The sequence below is a fragment of the Lycorma delicatula genome, chromosome 5 (genome assembly GCF_047948215.1).
Source record: "Lycorma delicatula isolate Av1 chromosome 5, ASM4794821v1, whole genome shotgun sequence".
Lineage (NCBI taxonomy): Eukaryota > Metazoa > Arthropoda > Insecta > Hemiptera > Fulgoridae > Lycorma > Lycorma delicatula.
This window is the reverse complement of record NC_134459.1, coordinates 165108770-165126170: the sequence shown is the minus strand read 5'-3', so window position 1 is coordinate 165126170 and position 17401 is coordinate 165108770. Positions and strand designations below refer to the sequence as shown.

Genomic DNA, 17401 nt, shown 5'->3' with positions numbered 1-17401 from the left:
GGACACTTTTTGAGTTCCTAACTGAGAGTCCTTATTATGTGAGTAATGAAATTTTTTTTACTGGTTTTAATATAATTCTTTTATTGTAGATTGTTTTATTAGAAATTCAACGTTGTCTAATCTTAAATTCTGTACACCCACATTTCTAAGATATAAGCCGATATTGAAAAGCGATTAATTTGGCAAAAGTGATTTATTTTTCTTTAAATTATCATTTTTAATTATCTGAATGTACTTATTCGAAAATAAATATTAATCAATCAATTGAGAAATCATTCTTTGAACATTTTTATATTGCTCCACCTCTTTCAAGGTCGAATTTTGAAATATCTGGAAAATTTAGATATTCATATGAAAATTACACACATTAAAAATCAAGTTGATAACTTCATTTGTTACCAAGAAATTCAAAGAATTGTAAAACTTAATCTTACCCCATTTTAACCCTTTAAACTTGAAATTTCAAAAGATCCTTTCTTAGTATGCACTTACACCATAAGATATATACAGAGACATAAGATTATACACATTTTCTTCCATTTATCTTCAATAGCTGATGAATCAATCAGAACAAGTTGTTTTATAAATTCCTATTTTTTTATTTATTTGTTAAAACTCATTGTTATTAATTGTCTTCTGTTGAATTTTTATTTTATATTTTTATGCGGAAGAATTTAATAGATAATAATTTGATTGTGCGCCAACAATAAATTAATTATTTTGTACTTTGTACCGATACAAAAAAAAAATTGATGAGTGAAAAAACAATTGTTTTCAATGGAAACCACCAGTATTAGTTTCAAAATAAGTAATGGTTAAATTTTATTTTAATTTACCCTCACACGCGCACACACACTTTTTTTTTCTTTTACCAACTTCGTCTCACTATTTTCGGAAAATTTTCCTTTTGTTTTATCTTGAAAACTCTTGTAATGTATTATTTTATTTAATATTTAATTGCTTTAGATCTTATATGATTTCTCTAAACCAGTTATTTTTTTTTATTTTTAATTTAGAAAAATAATTAATTGAAGATTGTTTTTGTTAATCAGTTGTCCTCCATTCTTACTTTTAAGTGTTTGTAAAAGCTTGATCTCTTCTTCTTTTTATAGAGTCCGTTATTTTTTAAAATTTCTGGTAAATTTTATTTGATACAAATATGTTTTGATATTTTTTTATTTTGGACCTTAAAAGTTTTCATAATATTTTCTTTTCTTTTTTAGTAGTAATCATTTGTGTTTCAATTATTTGATCGCTATTGTCGTTCTGCATCATATAACCAACCATTCTTGTTTAATTTTTGTGTTATAATGGCAAAATTTAGCGTTAAAATAAAGGAATTTTTTGTTACATATATTTGTATGGTAGAATTTTACTTTACATAGGACAAAATGAAGTTAGTCGTATTAAAGAAGTGTTTATGTCTGGATAAAGGATTAAAAATAAAAACTATAGAAAATGTTTTACGTGTATGTTTTAAGTGTCTATACATTAGATTATAAAATAGGTACCTTAAAACGTCTAACGATAATTTTAATGCACTTTCAAACTTACAAAACTTTTTAAAACGATATATTTAAAGTACGGTTTCTTTTAGACAACACTTTCTTCAGTCACTGGTTCACACACAGATAAAACTAACAGAAAATTATAACTGGCATTCGTGTCGTATTAATATATAGTGTCGTATATATAGGCTAATTTTCTAGTGTTTCACAGCGTACTCTTATCTAACAGAACATTTAATCTTTTTTTTTTATTATCATATAAAAACGCTTTAAAATTTCAATTACCTTCTCTTTGATAAATAAAATATTTTAATCCAATACTATTATCATAAAAAATGTAATATTTTCAGTGGCTGTTCCCAATTCGAAAACTTATTAATAAAAACTCTTCAGATCCCTTAAATCTTTTATTTGAACTCTAGGTTTTTATCGACTTTTAGTGGAAGCGCCGTAGACTGGTACTTCAATTAATTACAACATTCATGTGAAAATATTTATATATTTACTTGTACGAGTCAGTGACGGATTTACCATAAAGTAAAACAAGCAGTTGCTTGAGACCTCACTTTGACAGGGGCCTCGAAGTAAAAAATTTTGAAAAATAAAAGTAAAATTAACAAAAAATAAAGAATATATTTATAATACTTTATGTATTACTTTTATAACTTATGTATAATTGTAATTGCTATCTTCAATTATGTAAAAGCTTCATTTATATTTATAGGATAGATTATAATGACAGTATATTTTAAAATTGGTTTATTATGGAAACCATTTTTGAGGGGAGCCTCAAAAATATCGATTTGCTTGGGGCCTTGTCCAAGGTAAATCCGGCACTGGTACGAGTATACTTGTATCTACGGGTATTTTTTCCTGTACGTTTATATTGTATTATTATACATTGTAATAATACATAATTGTACTCGGTGTACGTGAATTCGTGAATATCTATAGCCATGTACATTAATATACACATATTTTAGTTGTTTTTGAGTCAGTTTATTTTTTTGAATGATGGATATTTATTAACATCTTTTTTTTATTTAATATTGTTTTTATACTGTTAAAAAAAGACGCAAATAGAATTTTCCTCTTAGCGGTCGAAATCGGAAACATGTGGGTACGGGTTTTGAAATTCGCATTTAATTTTCAAATGAGCGTATTCTGAACGCGTTAGGCGTGATGCGAGTGAAAAAATTGCTCTTTAATATAGGCTAATTACTAATACAAGATAACTAAAGAGCGTGCAGGTGACAACGTTTTATATATGAAGAGTTTAGAGCTTAGTTCAAATATTACACCATTTTACTTATATTTCGATAATCAAGGCATTGAGGGTTTTATTATTTATTTACCGATTCATTTCTAGTTTCTTTTTTCTCTACTATACTATTATTAAAAGCCTAATAGTTTTTTTTTATAGCTTACAGTGTAATTTTCCAGGTAACCATCTTTCATGGTGATAGTTTTATATATATATTTGCGTTTCCCGTCGCGGTCAGGGGATGTTCAGCCGATCAGGGTTGTGTTCGTGGACCTCCTATGTTCATTAAACTTATGCTTGTGATAATAATAATGATAAATAAAAATTAGAGCCTGTTCAATTTACAGAAACTCTCAGTGTATTGTAATTGCTTCAGAGCAATCGTTTGGGTAGATAGGACCCATTAATTTATTTTCAGATTTCCCGGTCACGACTTCGCTCGTGAAATACATAATCAGAATTATAAACATAAACAACCATTAAAATGTTACCAAATCTCATAATCTCGGTGTCAGGATACCTCAACTCGGTACGGTACGGTAACTGGGCTTTTACCTTTATCGCCGTTTGACGTGGAAGGATCATGTTAGGGAGAATTTTATTTTTTACACGTATTCACTAATGCATTTTATCACAGTCCTTTTTCTGACCACTCAAGAAAGTGTCGGAGCTTAGATACTTTTTCCTGCGAGATCTTTAATTTTTTTTTTTTTTTTTTTTTTGCTTAGGTACTATTTGCTCGCGAGATCTTCCGGACGAATTTAAAAAAAGTAAAATTTTGTAATATTCTTGTCCGCACGGGTAATCTTCTATATATATGTTTGTGTTTGTACATTTATATAAATATGAGCTTATGACACTCCAGAAATGTAAGGAATTCAACGAGTCTTACATCCAAATAGGTTCAGCCGTTGAGCTATTACAATGGAACAAAAATAAAAATACGTACACCCTAATAAATACACATTACATTCTTTTTTGGAGAGTTGTGTAAACAACTAGCAATACGACTTCATACGTATGGATACGAGCTTTAGAATGAAGCGTTAACATGCGTGTTATTAAAAAATCTCTCATTCATCTGATCGATTGTTTAAATTTATTTCAACATAAGATATATATATATATATATATATATATATATATATATAGCGTGTGGGACTTCCGGTAACGTAGGGACACCAACGTGGGGTCGTACATCTAAATCGGTTCAGCGGTTGAGCTGCTTCGGAGGAACATACGTACACCCTAAATACATTACACTCCTCCTTTTTGGGCAGTCGAGTAAAAAACTAAACCAGTTTATATATGTACTGACTAAAGACAGGAGTATTTATTTTTCAAATAACAATTTGTTTGTTTCTTATTTGTCAGCACTTATAATGTAATTTTGTTATAATAATAAATAAATAGGTTTAAAGTAAACAGCATATGATTCACACGCTTAAAAAAAGATTGTAGACGATTAACACTGAGGTGGACTGTAAAATACATTATTAATACCCGTTTTTCAGGCTTAAGAAATAATTCTCATTTTAAAATTTGTCATAATTTTAAAAAACAAAAAAAATCAGAAATATTATGTGAAAAATATTATACAATATTTCTCTCACAGGGAAATTTTACGTCTGTGCACGTGAAACATTTGTAGGTTAAAGTATTTGACGTATTACAATGTTATAGGTTAGTTTGATCGCGTTGCAATTTGTGGAACAAGCTATTTAAGTTTTTCTGTAAATCGAATTACACTGGCTAGAATTAATTTTTTATGGTAGCATTTTTGAGTGTATTAAATGCTTTTTTTTTTACAAATACTTATGTTTACAATTGCTAATAACGTTAAACTTACTTGTAATATTGTTCTGTTGATATTTGGAATTTAATAACGTTTGAATTTTATGTTTGGAATGTATAATTTTTATATAATAATCTTTCTAATGTAGTGAAAAATATTCTAAAAATTTTTTCCCTAGTTTCGGTAGTATAAACTTTTTTCTTGTTTTAAAAGTAGTTATTATTTTTAGAAATCAGTGTTTTTACAGGTAGCTTACTGACTTGCTAAGTTTCTAAAGTAACCCAGTGACAATGGTTGATGAGGAATAAGAGGGTGAAGTTAAAGAATTCGATTTAGATCGTGATGAAGAATTGCAATTTGAAGTTGAAAACGAAATTGAAACAGCAGTAGTGGAGATAACAAAGAGAAAAATTGACGAGGTTTGTTAACTATATTTTTTGTAAACTGTTTATTAGCTGTGTAATATTTATTTTATGGCTAATGATTCAAAATAATTTTCTTATTTTAAATATTTTTAATTCATTCTGGAGGTTTGATTCAAAGGTTCAGGTTTGGATCCTGGTCAGGCATGGTATTTTGCACGTGTTACAAAATTTCATCCATCTGTAACTGTTACTGGGTGTCAGCCTGTAGTTTTCTAAATAAACAATTATTATTGTTACTGGGTCAATTATGAACAATATAGAGAAATAATGCTATATATTGATATGTTTTAATTAGAAATGTATTTATTATATTACGTTCCTAAAGAAGATACTGAGAGCGTAAGAAATTTCTTTTAAAAGAATCTTATTCATTTTATTAAAGAACTCATAAAATAAGTTTTCTAACTACTGCTTTTCCAATTTTAATTTTTATAAAAATAAGTACGTTTTGGAAAGTAATATATCTACTTTTCTCAACATGGTTACCTTGTAAGTTGTCTTCGTGAGAAATTCATGATTTAAAGTGAATCTAGGAACATGATGTTGCAATTTTCATACATGACTTCATTACCTGACTTAAATTTGATACCACAGTGGTAAATTTTTGATGCTAAAACATAGTAGAAATATGAAGGGGATCAGATAAGGGCTATAGACTGGGTGTTGGAAAATTGTCCACTCTCAGCTTTGCTGAAGATTCTTTGTGTTACAGTGTTGTTATACAGTAGTAGTGTACCTATTTTAGCTGTACAGTCTCAGATTGTCCTATGTTAAAGATTAAGTTTGAGTATTGTGTGACACAATACTCTGGTACTGTGACAGCTACCATGAAAATCTTTTTCAACTGTCAGGGATAAGATATATTGGTATGGAAGGATGCCAGGTCATTCCATGTTAAAAATCAACAAGGTCCACAACCTGATCAACTGGGATTTTCATGAAATTTGATATGAATTAAGTGTTGATAGAATTATGAGAAAATACTGAATTTCAGATCTCTTATCATTAACTGTTTTGTTTTTACAGCCCTTCAAATTTGCTGGAAAATGGCAAGTGGTAGCAGTAGTGTTAGGTCAACATAACATTGTTATTTATTAGGTAAAATAATAAACTTGGTCTTATTTTTAAGCTTATATGATGCTTTTTAATGTAATATTCAATTAGCCTATGTTTACATAAATTTGTATTTCATGGTCACCACCTTTGACATTTGACCTTAAATTTCAGAAAAAACAGGTCTTCAATTTTTTAATAAAAAATGTGTTATTCATCATTGTACTATGAAACAGTTGAGAAAATTTGAAACTGGGACTGCTTTGGGATCAGGAGATAAAAAATAAAATGTATACCATTGTTTTAGCAAAATTTACTTTTTTTTAAAGTTGTTTCTAAATAGTTTTATAACAAGACCGCAATGAATATTAATTAAGTCAAAATGAGGTTGAAAATTATTACACATTATGCTTAAAAGTGAAATTAAGTTAATAATTTTAAGTAAAATAATAAATCTCATACGTATTTAAATTATCTAAAAAAACTCAAGTGTAAAATAAATTATGTATAAAATATAATTCTCAAGACTCACTTCTGCTAATTCAAGAAGCTACAGTAATATAAGTAATAATTGTACGACTAATAATTAAAATACAATAATGTATGTCTTTAAATAATTACAGTTATGGAATTTATGATTTGGATGTTTCGACCATCTTAAAATGTTACACAATATACAAAAAGTAAGGCAAATCAATAAAAATTTCTAATTTAAGTTTTATGTATTTCTTAAATTAACTGTTTCATTCCAGTAGCTGTTGTTTTTAATAAATATTTGAATTTGCATTAATTTTAACAGTAGTCTGATAAAATACACTTATGTATTGATTAAAGCTAATGTACTGATTAATTTTTGAAAGTAATGTTTCTTAAAAATGATTTTTTATAATAATGATTTAATATATCTAATCTGATATTTTCATTGGCCTTCATTATTGCTTCTTAAAAATTATACCAATAACATTAGTATTAAGTTAAATTTTAAAAGAATGTTAACGTGCTTATTTGAAATACCTATAATTTCGCTGTAGTTTTTTCATTTGCCTGAGTAGTTTCTTTTCCAGATAATGTCCAGCAGCAGTTTTCAGACTAACTTTTGTTAGTGCTTCCTGTCAAGGTAATATTAGAATATCACTGTGCTGGAAAAACATAAGAAGGAGGTAAAGGAAACTTACTTCCACTTCTTCTGTCAATTAATTTGTAGATAATACACAAGCCAGCCACTAAGCACCATTATAAGTGCACGTGACAGAATTTTTTATATTAGAAAGTTAAGGAAAACCAATTTCTGTTTCATGCAGAACTCTCCTTCATGTAAATGTTTTATGAAATATTATTCACATTCTTCATTTTTGTAAATAATTTTTGTTTTAAGATACCCTTTCCTGATTGGTAGAAAAGCATGCAACTTTTGAGTATCTGGGATCGCCACCGCTTTTGCTAAACGAGGTGCTAAATACTTTTCTTCTATCTAATACTCTTCATTTGAAACAAATATGAAATTCATATTTTTAATATTTGACTGAGCCCAATCATAAAGCTGAGCGACTGCTGTCATTTGATTTTGATATGGGCATTGTAAATTTGCTTTTGTTGCTAATCTTGTGAGAGTACCACAAGACCATAACATGCATTCTTCCCACGTGATGTGGCAAAGAAATGCCATTTTGCCTCAACACCAAAGTCATCCTTATGATATATTAAATTCACAAAATTTTTACGATTTTTATATTGTGCTACTGAGCCATCTGAGAAGTAAATTAGTTAATTCACAATATTATACTTTTCTTTTAAAAATTGTCTTAGTTTTTTTTTTAAATAGATGAATTGATATTTTGTCATTCTTAAGGCAGTCAGACAGAACAACTAAATTATCATTAACATTTTCTGCATATTCTTGGCTTTTAAAATAAATAGCGAAAGAATGAGTTGTAGCCTGTTGATTGTTCCAGTGATCCTTGGGTTTCATTTTGTAGCTTAAATGAATAATTTTCAGCAAAGTCACATAATGTAATAAAGATTCAGGATGCATTTACAGTTTTTAGATTTTTAAGAAGTTTGCTGAGAAGCAACGAATGAATGGGGAACGAGAATTGATAATTTTTCAATAAAATCTTCTGTGTTCTCTACTGTTTATAAATTTGAACGATCAGTTGATATCCATTGGTTAAAAGTTATTTTGTCCACAGAATTTTCAACAAATATTGAATCTTGAATGTTTTTAAAATTGTCATAATCTTGACAATTCTTACTCTCGCCAATATAACAAATTTTACTACAAATAATTTGTGCCTCAGAGTGTTTAGAAATGAAATAATTGCAGCACTCTTTTGTTAAATAATTTTATTTATATCCTTCAAACATTAATTTCATGTTCTGATCGATAACATACACATATACACTATGAGTTCCAATACCACCTGCTAAAACAGGATGAAAAGCAGCAAAGGTAGAAACCCCAATTTTTATACCTGTATGAGTTTTTTTAAACTGTTGATGTATCTCTTTACGATTAGCCAGTACTAGTCGTTTTTTTAACTGGAATGTTTTCACAAGGTGATTGATTTGATTGTGGTAATCTTTTTTTGACTGGTATTACATGACTTACATCATCTGATTTATAAAATGCCTTAGTACATCCAACTATGTTTTGATCAAGACACTTTACAGATTTAGGGTTCAGTGATGATAGAATCCATTGTTCTTTAACTAGTTGTTTTGTCTGTTGTGTCATGTAATTGGTACTGCCTGGGAATTCATCTTTCACTTTTTTAATGCTCCAACTTCAAGAAAGAAGAAGAGTAAGAATTGCTATTTTAAGACTTACATCTGTTGTACAATTAAATTTTTCTTTCAACTGTACTAGGATTTCGCTGTCAGATTCAACTTGAGATGAAGTCTCATCGTTTTTACTAGCTACACTGAATATTTTTCCCTCCTTGATGACTCAGGTTTTGTAATCTTTTTGGCAAGATATGTTTTCTCTTGCAATCTTTTAGAGCTTTCAGGTGATTCCTCAATACTTTGATTTTAGACTCTGATTGAGTCTGTCTAATGCATAATTTGTTTCATCATAAAGGGCTTCTTCACCATCATCTACATCTGCTTCTTCTGAAGCTTTATTATTAATTGAGGCAAGTTTTTTCCAACACTTATCACAAATCTTCTAATCAGTTTCTAAACTTGGATTTTTTTCTGTCATGCATGGTAACACTTTTCTTAAATTCTTAGTACCATTATTATGACATACTTCTTGGAATGGGTTACAGCATTTATTATTATAAAAAGTTTGTCGTACTTTAAAAGATACCTAACTTTGTATCTTAAAAAAAACTATTTAACTACACCAACACTTAGCAATCAATAAATGAACACTGAATATCTTGACTTCAGGGCAGACATATTTTTACAGTGCTTATGCTTTCTTACATCATGTTATTTCACAAATAAGTTGTTTAAATAAATAAAATATTTTAGGTCATATTTAATATTATTTACACTAAAACAGTTACAGTCTAAAACTAAACTGTTGATACAGTAACCCTCAATACATTTTGTCTTTCAGTTTGTATTAATTGCTCCAAGTCATGATGTAATTGCATTACATCATCATTGATCATTTGATTGAGTTGAGGTATACTATTTTCTTATTACTAGACAAAACAAATGAGCAACATATTACTTCATTACTTTTAGTTTTGATTTGCAAGATGTTTTATTTGATTTGCAAGTTCAGCCAACAAAAATGTAAGTATTTACCACCTCAAAAAATATTTTTTTGTTAAAACATTGATACACATTTTATTTTTTTCTCTTGATTCCAGTACAGTCGCAGTTTCAAATTTGCATCATTCTATGGTAATAAATATTAAAGTTATGTCAACCTAACACTATTGCCACAAGTCAAAATTTGCCATTTTCCAGCAAATTTGAAGAGCTGTAAAAACAAAATGGTTAACAATAGAGATCTGAAATTCAGTGTTTTATAATAACTTTATCAACAGTTAATTCATACCAAATTTCATGAAAACCCCGGTTGGTCGGGTTGTGAATGGCTTCTTTTTTTTTCAGCTCTCCTAGGTTGGTTCGGCAGTCAAAGATGAGGAATAACTCAACTCAGAGGAGTGTCCTCCGACTCTAATGGGTCTTCCCACCTGCCGGCATGGCAGGTCGGCCTGCCAATTCTGAATCTTTTCTCTTCTTCATGAGCCTGCCTCTAATTAACAAAGCGGGGGTTAGACCAGGCCCAGCTATGTTCCCCTTCCTGCCAGCTGGGATTCAGTCTTGATTTTTTTGCCTGCCTCAGGCTTTGGGACGGGAGGTCCGGCCCTGCTATGCCATTCCCAGTTCCTGATCCATCACTCAGAAATTTTTTTTTTAAACCATTCGCCATTGACTGTATTTGGCTTCTTTCGTCTTTATAATTTTTGTCACCAACGATTCAATCTTATTCATTCCGTGATACCTTCAATTATACACTTCACCGTGGAATTTGGTGTAATCCACTCCAATCCATGTTGTTTTTTAAGTTCAACCCATCTATGACACTCGTAATATGTATGTTCAGGCGAGTCAATCAGGCCTTACAATACATACAGTTGGACAGCTCCCTTCACCTAAAATGATGAAGGTATTCACCATACTCCCAATGGGCTGAGAGGAGCTGGGTAATATAATAACCCACATCCCCATGACCTCTCTCCAGCCATGGTTCCAGCCTAGGTATCATCCATTTCGTCCATCAGCCCGAGCGTGCCTCCTGCCATTCCTGATGTTATAATTTCTTGGTATCTGTCTTGGACATTCCTTCATATCTTCGTTTTCTATGCAGGACCACCAACCAAATAGGAGGTACTCCCGCCAAAACTTCTGCCGACACTGTTTTATAGGCCACAGAAATCTTTTATCGTTGCGCGGCGCTGCAGTGAGGTCAGTCTTCTCTCATTTCCTTTCTTCTCCAGGGCTTCGTACCATGTAGGTGCTACGTACAATATCACTGCTATGGCAGCCGCCATCAATAATCAGTGTTTATCAGACCATCAAACTGAGGGCAGAGGATGTGAAGGTGTAGCTGTTTTCCTAAAGTAAATCTTATTAGCCATGCATATTCTGCTAGTGACAAACTTCCCTGCAGTCTCAGTGAAGATATTGATGCCATTTAAAATGAATATCTGCAGCTAATATATACCACCAAATTCCGATATCAGGGAGGATGATGTGTCCAGTCTGTTTTTACAGATTCTTTAACCCTACCTAATATTGCTGATTTCAGTGTCCATCACTATTCATGGGGCTTATCATCATATTCTTCCTGAGGCACAATAGTTAATTGACTAATAAGTTGATTTAAGTTGAAGCAAAACTTAGATCTCTCCTTATTGAATGAGGATGTGAAGGGGTAGCTGTTTTCCTAAAGTAAATCTTATTAGCCATGCATATTCTGCTAGTGATAAACTTCCCTGCAGTCTCAGTGAAGATATCGGTGCCATTTAAAATGAATATCTGCAGCTAATATATACCACAAAATTCCGATATCAGGGAGGATGATGTGTCCAGTCTGTTTTTACAAATTCTTTAACCCTACCTAATATTGCTGATTTCAGTGTCCATCACTATTCATGGGGCTTATCATCATATTCTTCCTGAGGCACAATAGTTAATTGACTAATAAGTTGATTTAAGTTGAAGCAAAACTTAGATCTCTCCTTATTGAATGGTGGATCATACATACTTGTGTCATCTTCATCAGGTACAATTTCATGAATCGATATGTCCTTGTATTCAGCAACCTACTCCTATGTCTTACCTGGTACGTTTACAAAAACTTCTTTGGAATTAATCACAGACTGGTTGTTATCTCAGTCAGTAATAGTGATTTTCCTTAGAGTTAGCCACACAAATGGGTGGTTCTTATAGAGGATTTGATTGGTTACAGGATTCCTTTGGCCAATACAACAAAAGTGGTAGCCTCCAACTTGCCAAGTTTACACACCTGATACTTGAGTGCAAATGAATTTATCTCTTTAACATCAGGAAAGTCCAGGCAACCTTTTGTTCATTGGTGGGATGAAGACTGCAGGAATGCACTAAAGGATCAACTCAGGACTGTGTAATTTCAATTGAAAACAAACTGAATTGATTTTTGCCTTCTGCAATGCAAGGGCTGTTTGCTGTTGAGTGTTTTCGTGTGCTAATCGGAAATCATGGATGAATTATGTCGATATTGCTTCTCAAACAATTCCATCATCAATTGTGTGGAGAAAGTATGTGGGGATCAGAACAGTCACTGAAGCTGATTGGATATGAAAACAATGGCGTCATCGTCACCATGCCAATTGATGTGGTGAACACATTTGGAAACGGGTTTAGCTCTTCTTCACTTACATCATCATACTATCCTGAGTTTTTGCGGTATAAGTTTCAGATAGAAAATATTCCATTTGTCATTGGAGACTTGTGAAATGAATTAATATTACCTTTCTTTTGATGAGCTAAGTATGCCTTGAATAATTCACGTGACACTTCCCCTGGAAATGATAATAACAGGTTCAGTATGTTTTATCACACCTTCCATATACTGCATTACAACATCTTTTGTGTATCTATAATACAATATTTTCTGATCAAGTTTACAATGATTTTTGGTTAACCCAAGAATTATTGGGTTTCGGTGGATAAAAGAAACCCAATGATTCTGCAGGGTTGCTTTAAAAGAATCCAGGGGTGATTACCATACTGAAACCTGGTAAATATAAATCATGCCTCTCAAGTTATCATCTTATCTCCTTAACCAGTACCCTGTACAAGTTGATGGAACGAATGGTAAAGCATTGTCTAATGCCTTGAGAGAAATGCCCTAATCACTTCTGAACATTGCAGTTTCCTCCAAGGTAGGTCATCTGTCGATCTTGCTCTTGAATCTGTCATTGAAAACACCATATTTTGCCAATGCCAATGTACAAGGTTTGTTCAGAAAATAATCGAACATTTTTAATTACACATCAGCAGAGATATGCAGTTAGCAGCATTGTGTTCTGCTTAACCTCCTCTATAACCACATGATCTTGGATTGTTGATATCTCATTTAGTTTTCATGTTACTGTTAATTGAATTCAATATGGTTTAAGTGTCGGTAGCAATTTTTATAATGTGAAATTTCAAGAGCAATGATACAACGTAAAATTTTGCATGAAACTGGGGATAACTTTCAGAGAAACATTTAAACTTTTGAAACAAAAGTATGGAGGTGATGCTCTGAGTGGCACACATACGCAATGTTATTAATGGTTTTTTCTATTTGAAAATTGCCATCAGTCAATGGAAGGACCCTTGACTAGAAAGGCCTTTGACTTCAACTGATGACACCCAAGTTCAGAAAATCAATGATCTGGTGCATGCAAATTGCCAATTGACTGTCAGAGAATTTGAAGAAGAGGTTAGCATCTCAATTGGTGGATCATGCCATGACATTTTGACTGAAAAATTGAAAAATTATCTAGTTGCAGCAAAGTCTGTTTTTTGTTTAATAACCGAACAGCAGAAAGAAGATTAAGTGGTTATTTGTTAGCAACTTCTTGAACAAGCCAGTGACTATGAAACATTCATGCAAAGGTTCATGATGGAAGACAAAAGATGAATATATGGCTACGACATTGAGAAAAAAGTCCAATCATCACATGGATTGGCAAAGGATCTCCACCCCCAAGAAAACAATGTCGATCGATTGTCAGAGTTATGGTCTCTGTTTTTTTTCAATTTTAATGAAATTTTGCATTTTCAATTCTTGCCTGATTGTGAAACAATGAACTCTGCATTCTGTCATGGTGTTTTACAATGGCTATGTGAAAAAATCCACAAAAAGAGACCAGAGTTGTGGCGAGACAACTCATGGTTCCTTCACCACGACAGTCCGTCCACACATTCAACTTTGTTAATTCGTCAGTTTTGTGCCAAACATCAGATGACTGTCCTCTCTCAGCCTCTCTACTTGCCAGACCTGTCTTCTTGTGATTTTTTCTTATTTCTGAAAATAAAATCAGTGATGAAAAGATGCCGTTTTGAGACTATTGATGACATTAAAGCAAATTTGTCACAGACCTTAAAGGCCATTTCAAATGAAGCTATCCAGGACTGCTTCACAAAGTGGAAACACCGCTGGAAAAATTGTGTGAATAGGGGGTGGAGTACTCTGAAGGGGACAAGGACCAATAATCTGTAAAATTAATAATAAAGATTATTAAAGTTCAGTTATTTTCTGAATAGACCTTGTATTTTTCGATATGCATAAGTTGTATTACATAGCTTGGAGGAGAGGAATCCTAAATAAACTGCATGAATGGGGTATACAAGGAAATTGCCTTGAATTTATCAGGGATTTCCCAGTTATCAATCGTTCAAGTTGAAATGACAATATCAAAAACAGAATACACTACAAAACAGAATATCAAATGGAAATGTCCTAAGTGTTAATTTCTTTGCTGTATCCATAAATACTACAACTAAGTGGGAACACTCGTTATGCTTCTTTATTTGTAGATTATTTGTTAATTTACATAGTATCTAGAACTTTAGCTGCTAGTGAGAGGCTACTCTAAAACACAGTTATTGTTTAGAATCGTGGTGTAAAACAACTGGATTCATGTTTTCTCCAGAAAAAATGAAATGTATATGCTTTTCACACTTGAGGGAACATGTTGACCCCCAACTGTTTTATATGATGAACCAGTTGAACCGTGCACACAGGTAACATTTTTAGGAATATGGTTTGACCAATGACAAACCAATGAAAGTTGTATGTGGGTACACATTTAAAGAAGCTGAATGTAAAATATATACAAATGACATGCTGAAATTTTTATTTAATACTCATTGGTGAGCTGAAATAATGCAATATGCATTTTAGTATGCACATTGCACTTGTAACAAGCTCTGGTCCATTCCCGCTTAGACTACGACTGTGTGGCTTATTCATTCACTTGGTCCACTGCTCTTAGAATGCTGGATATAGTCAATTCATTCATTAATTCATCTGTATTGCTACAGGTGCATTTCATTCAAGCTCTGTGGTAAGTTTGCTGGTGAATAGTGGTGAGCCATCCCTTTGAAATAGATGAAAAAAAGATCTGCTCTTACATAGCTCATATTAAAGCACAACAAAATCATCCAAACTTTGATGTGGTGCTCTCTAACCTGCATCTTAATCAATATCAGGAACAACAGCCAAGATCTACTACTTCGCTAGACATCAGAGCTCAGCGCATTTTTATCTCTAGATATACAATTACTTATTCTTACTCTTGCTCCATGTTATCACTCATCTTGGTGGTCTTCTTTTGTTAATTACTGCTTTAGTCTTTGTTGATATTATAAGAAAAACACAAATCTGATTGTATTGTTAGAAAAGTTTTATAATATTTTAAATAGCGTGAATTCTTATATAGTTTATATGAACAGCTCTCAAAACTTTAATTCTGTTGGTTGTGTTTGGCAATAGAACATATGTTTGGCCTTCCCATTTTCTTGAAGAAGATGGGAAGGCCAAAAATATGTTTTTGTTGTGGAGCTGTAAGCTGTTAATAAGACCTTAAATTTATTAGCCTAACAGTTTGACAACTAACTGTTCAGATTCCATGAGTGCCTTTCAGGAGATTAGTGACATGTACTCCAGACACCCTGTCATCTATGACATTTCTATTTTTTTCTGAAATTACTCAGCATAACACAATTGTTAGCTTGTGCTGGATGCCTAGCCATATTGCAATGTCAGGCAATGAGCGCGCTGATAGTGTGGCAAAAGAGGCTTGTTTTCAGCCTCCTTTTACTAATCATGTTGTTTCTGATGATCTTGTTTTTTTTTCTGAATGGGGTATGGTCTGTGATAAGTAGAAAAGTGAATGGAATACTACCATCAACAATAGACTTTGTCCTGTTAAGAATACTGTATCATGTTGGAGCCATCATGCAGGAATAACCATCAAGAAGAGGTTATTGTTTGCCATTTATGTATAGGGCACACTAGGCTCACTCACAGATATATCATAACTTGGACTGATGCACCTGTTTGTATCCACTGCAACTGCCAACTGACTGTACACCACATCCTTGTGGATTGTGTCTGGTATGCAATATTGTTATGTCAAAAGTTTAAACTAGGAACTAACTCCCAAAATATCTTAGGAAATGATGAGACAATGTTGTACAATTTGTTAAAGCTGCCAGTTTATATTTGATATTTTGTTATTCAAATATTTGAGTTTTTTGTTGTATGTTTCAGTTGTTTATGCAATTTTGTGTATGGCAGATAATAATTTTATTGTTTTAATTTAGATTATCAATGTAATATTTCATTGTGATTTTATTTTTCTCTTAGCTTACGTTTTAGGCATTTTCTATTTATGCTACATTATATTACTGTTGTTTAGTTTTTAAATTAATTTTTGTTTCTTTTTAACATTTATATCATTTATATGTTTACTACATGGATCATATCTGGCACTAATATCAACACTTCATTTGTACCCAGGAAAAAAAAAATTCTTATTTGAAGAGAGATAAGTGATCTGCTTTTACAGTTTAAAATTACAGTTAAAGGTGTCAAACAGGGACACTATTGGAGACCTTTATTTTTAACTCATTTTAGTACAATTTAAATAAGGGTACCATTATAATAAGGGTTTTAAGTTTAATTTAGACCTAAAGTTATTGTTTCCTTTCTTTTTCTTAGGTAATTTTTTTTCATTTTTACTTATTGACCCAAATATTTCATTATCCAAATTTGTTAATAATTTTGTTAAATTGTTTTAGCTCATTGAAGTGGAATTAATGATTGATAGTTTTATTGATTTAGAATTTTTTTAAATAAATGTACATAATGCATTTTCTTTGCAGGATCCTGGAGGTATCACTGGATTTATTTTGTCTATGCTATTAGTGTACTTATTTAGAAATCATAAACTAAATCCACTCATGAGTAGCTACCAAGTGTTAAGAAATACATGGCTCAGTTTATGTAAGTTAATTTCATTTAATCTTTCTTACTTATATAGTACCAGAATTTTCATATTCAGGACTTGTCTGTAGAACTTAAATTGAAAATTTAGGCCATAATAGTTTTTCAACAATAAAACTTAGCCATACATTGAGGAAATTTTTAGTGAAAATTATATCTGTAAAATTTGTGGTGATTGTGTTCTAGAATTTCGTTTAGAAATTTTAACTGCCATTGTAAGGGGAAAACTCATTTTTTTTATTATAGGAGATTGTTGCAAATAAAAAGATTAAACATTACATGTAGCATTAGTTTTCTCCCTATAATAATCAAAATTTGATAAACCAGTGGAAAGTAGTCTAGCTTATC

At 31.5% G+C, this 17401-nt stretch overlaps 1 protein-coding gene across 4 annotated transcripts in view; it reads left to right on the top strand.

Moving 5' to 3' along the window:
* Positions 1-17401, top strand: part of LOC142325561 (nucleolar protein 6-like) — a 102824-nt gene that overhangs the window by 26798 nt on the left and 58625 nt on the right. For 3 of the 4 annotated variants that reach the window (XM_075367453.1, XM_075367454.1, XM_075367462.1), the window contains 2 exons: positions 4815-4986; positions 16933-17053. In XM_075367453.1, the coding sequence (XP_075223568.1) occupies positions 16966-17053 (88 nt within the window). In that variant the 5' untranslated portion in view covers positions 4815-4986; positions 16933-16965. Of the gene's footprint in view, positions 1-4457; positions 4544-4814; positions 4987-16932; positions 17054-17401 lie in introns of those variants that run through there. The other variant, XM_075367455.1, reaches the window with a different exon arrangement.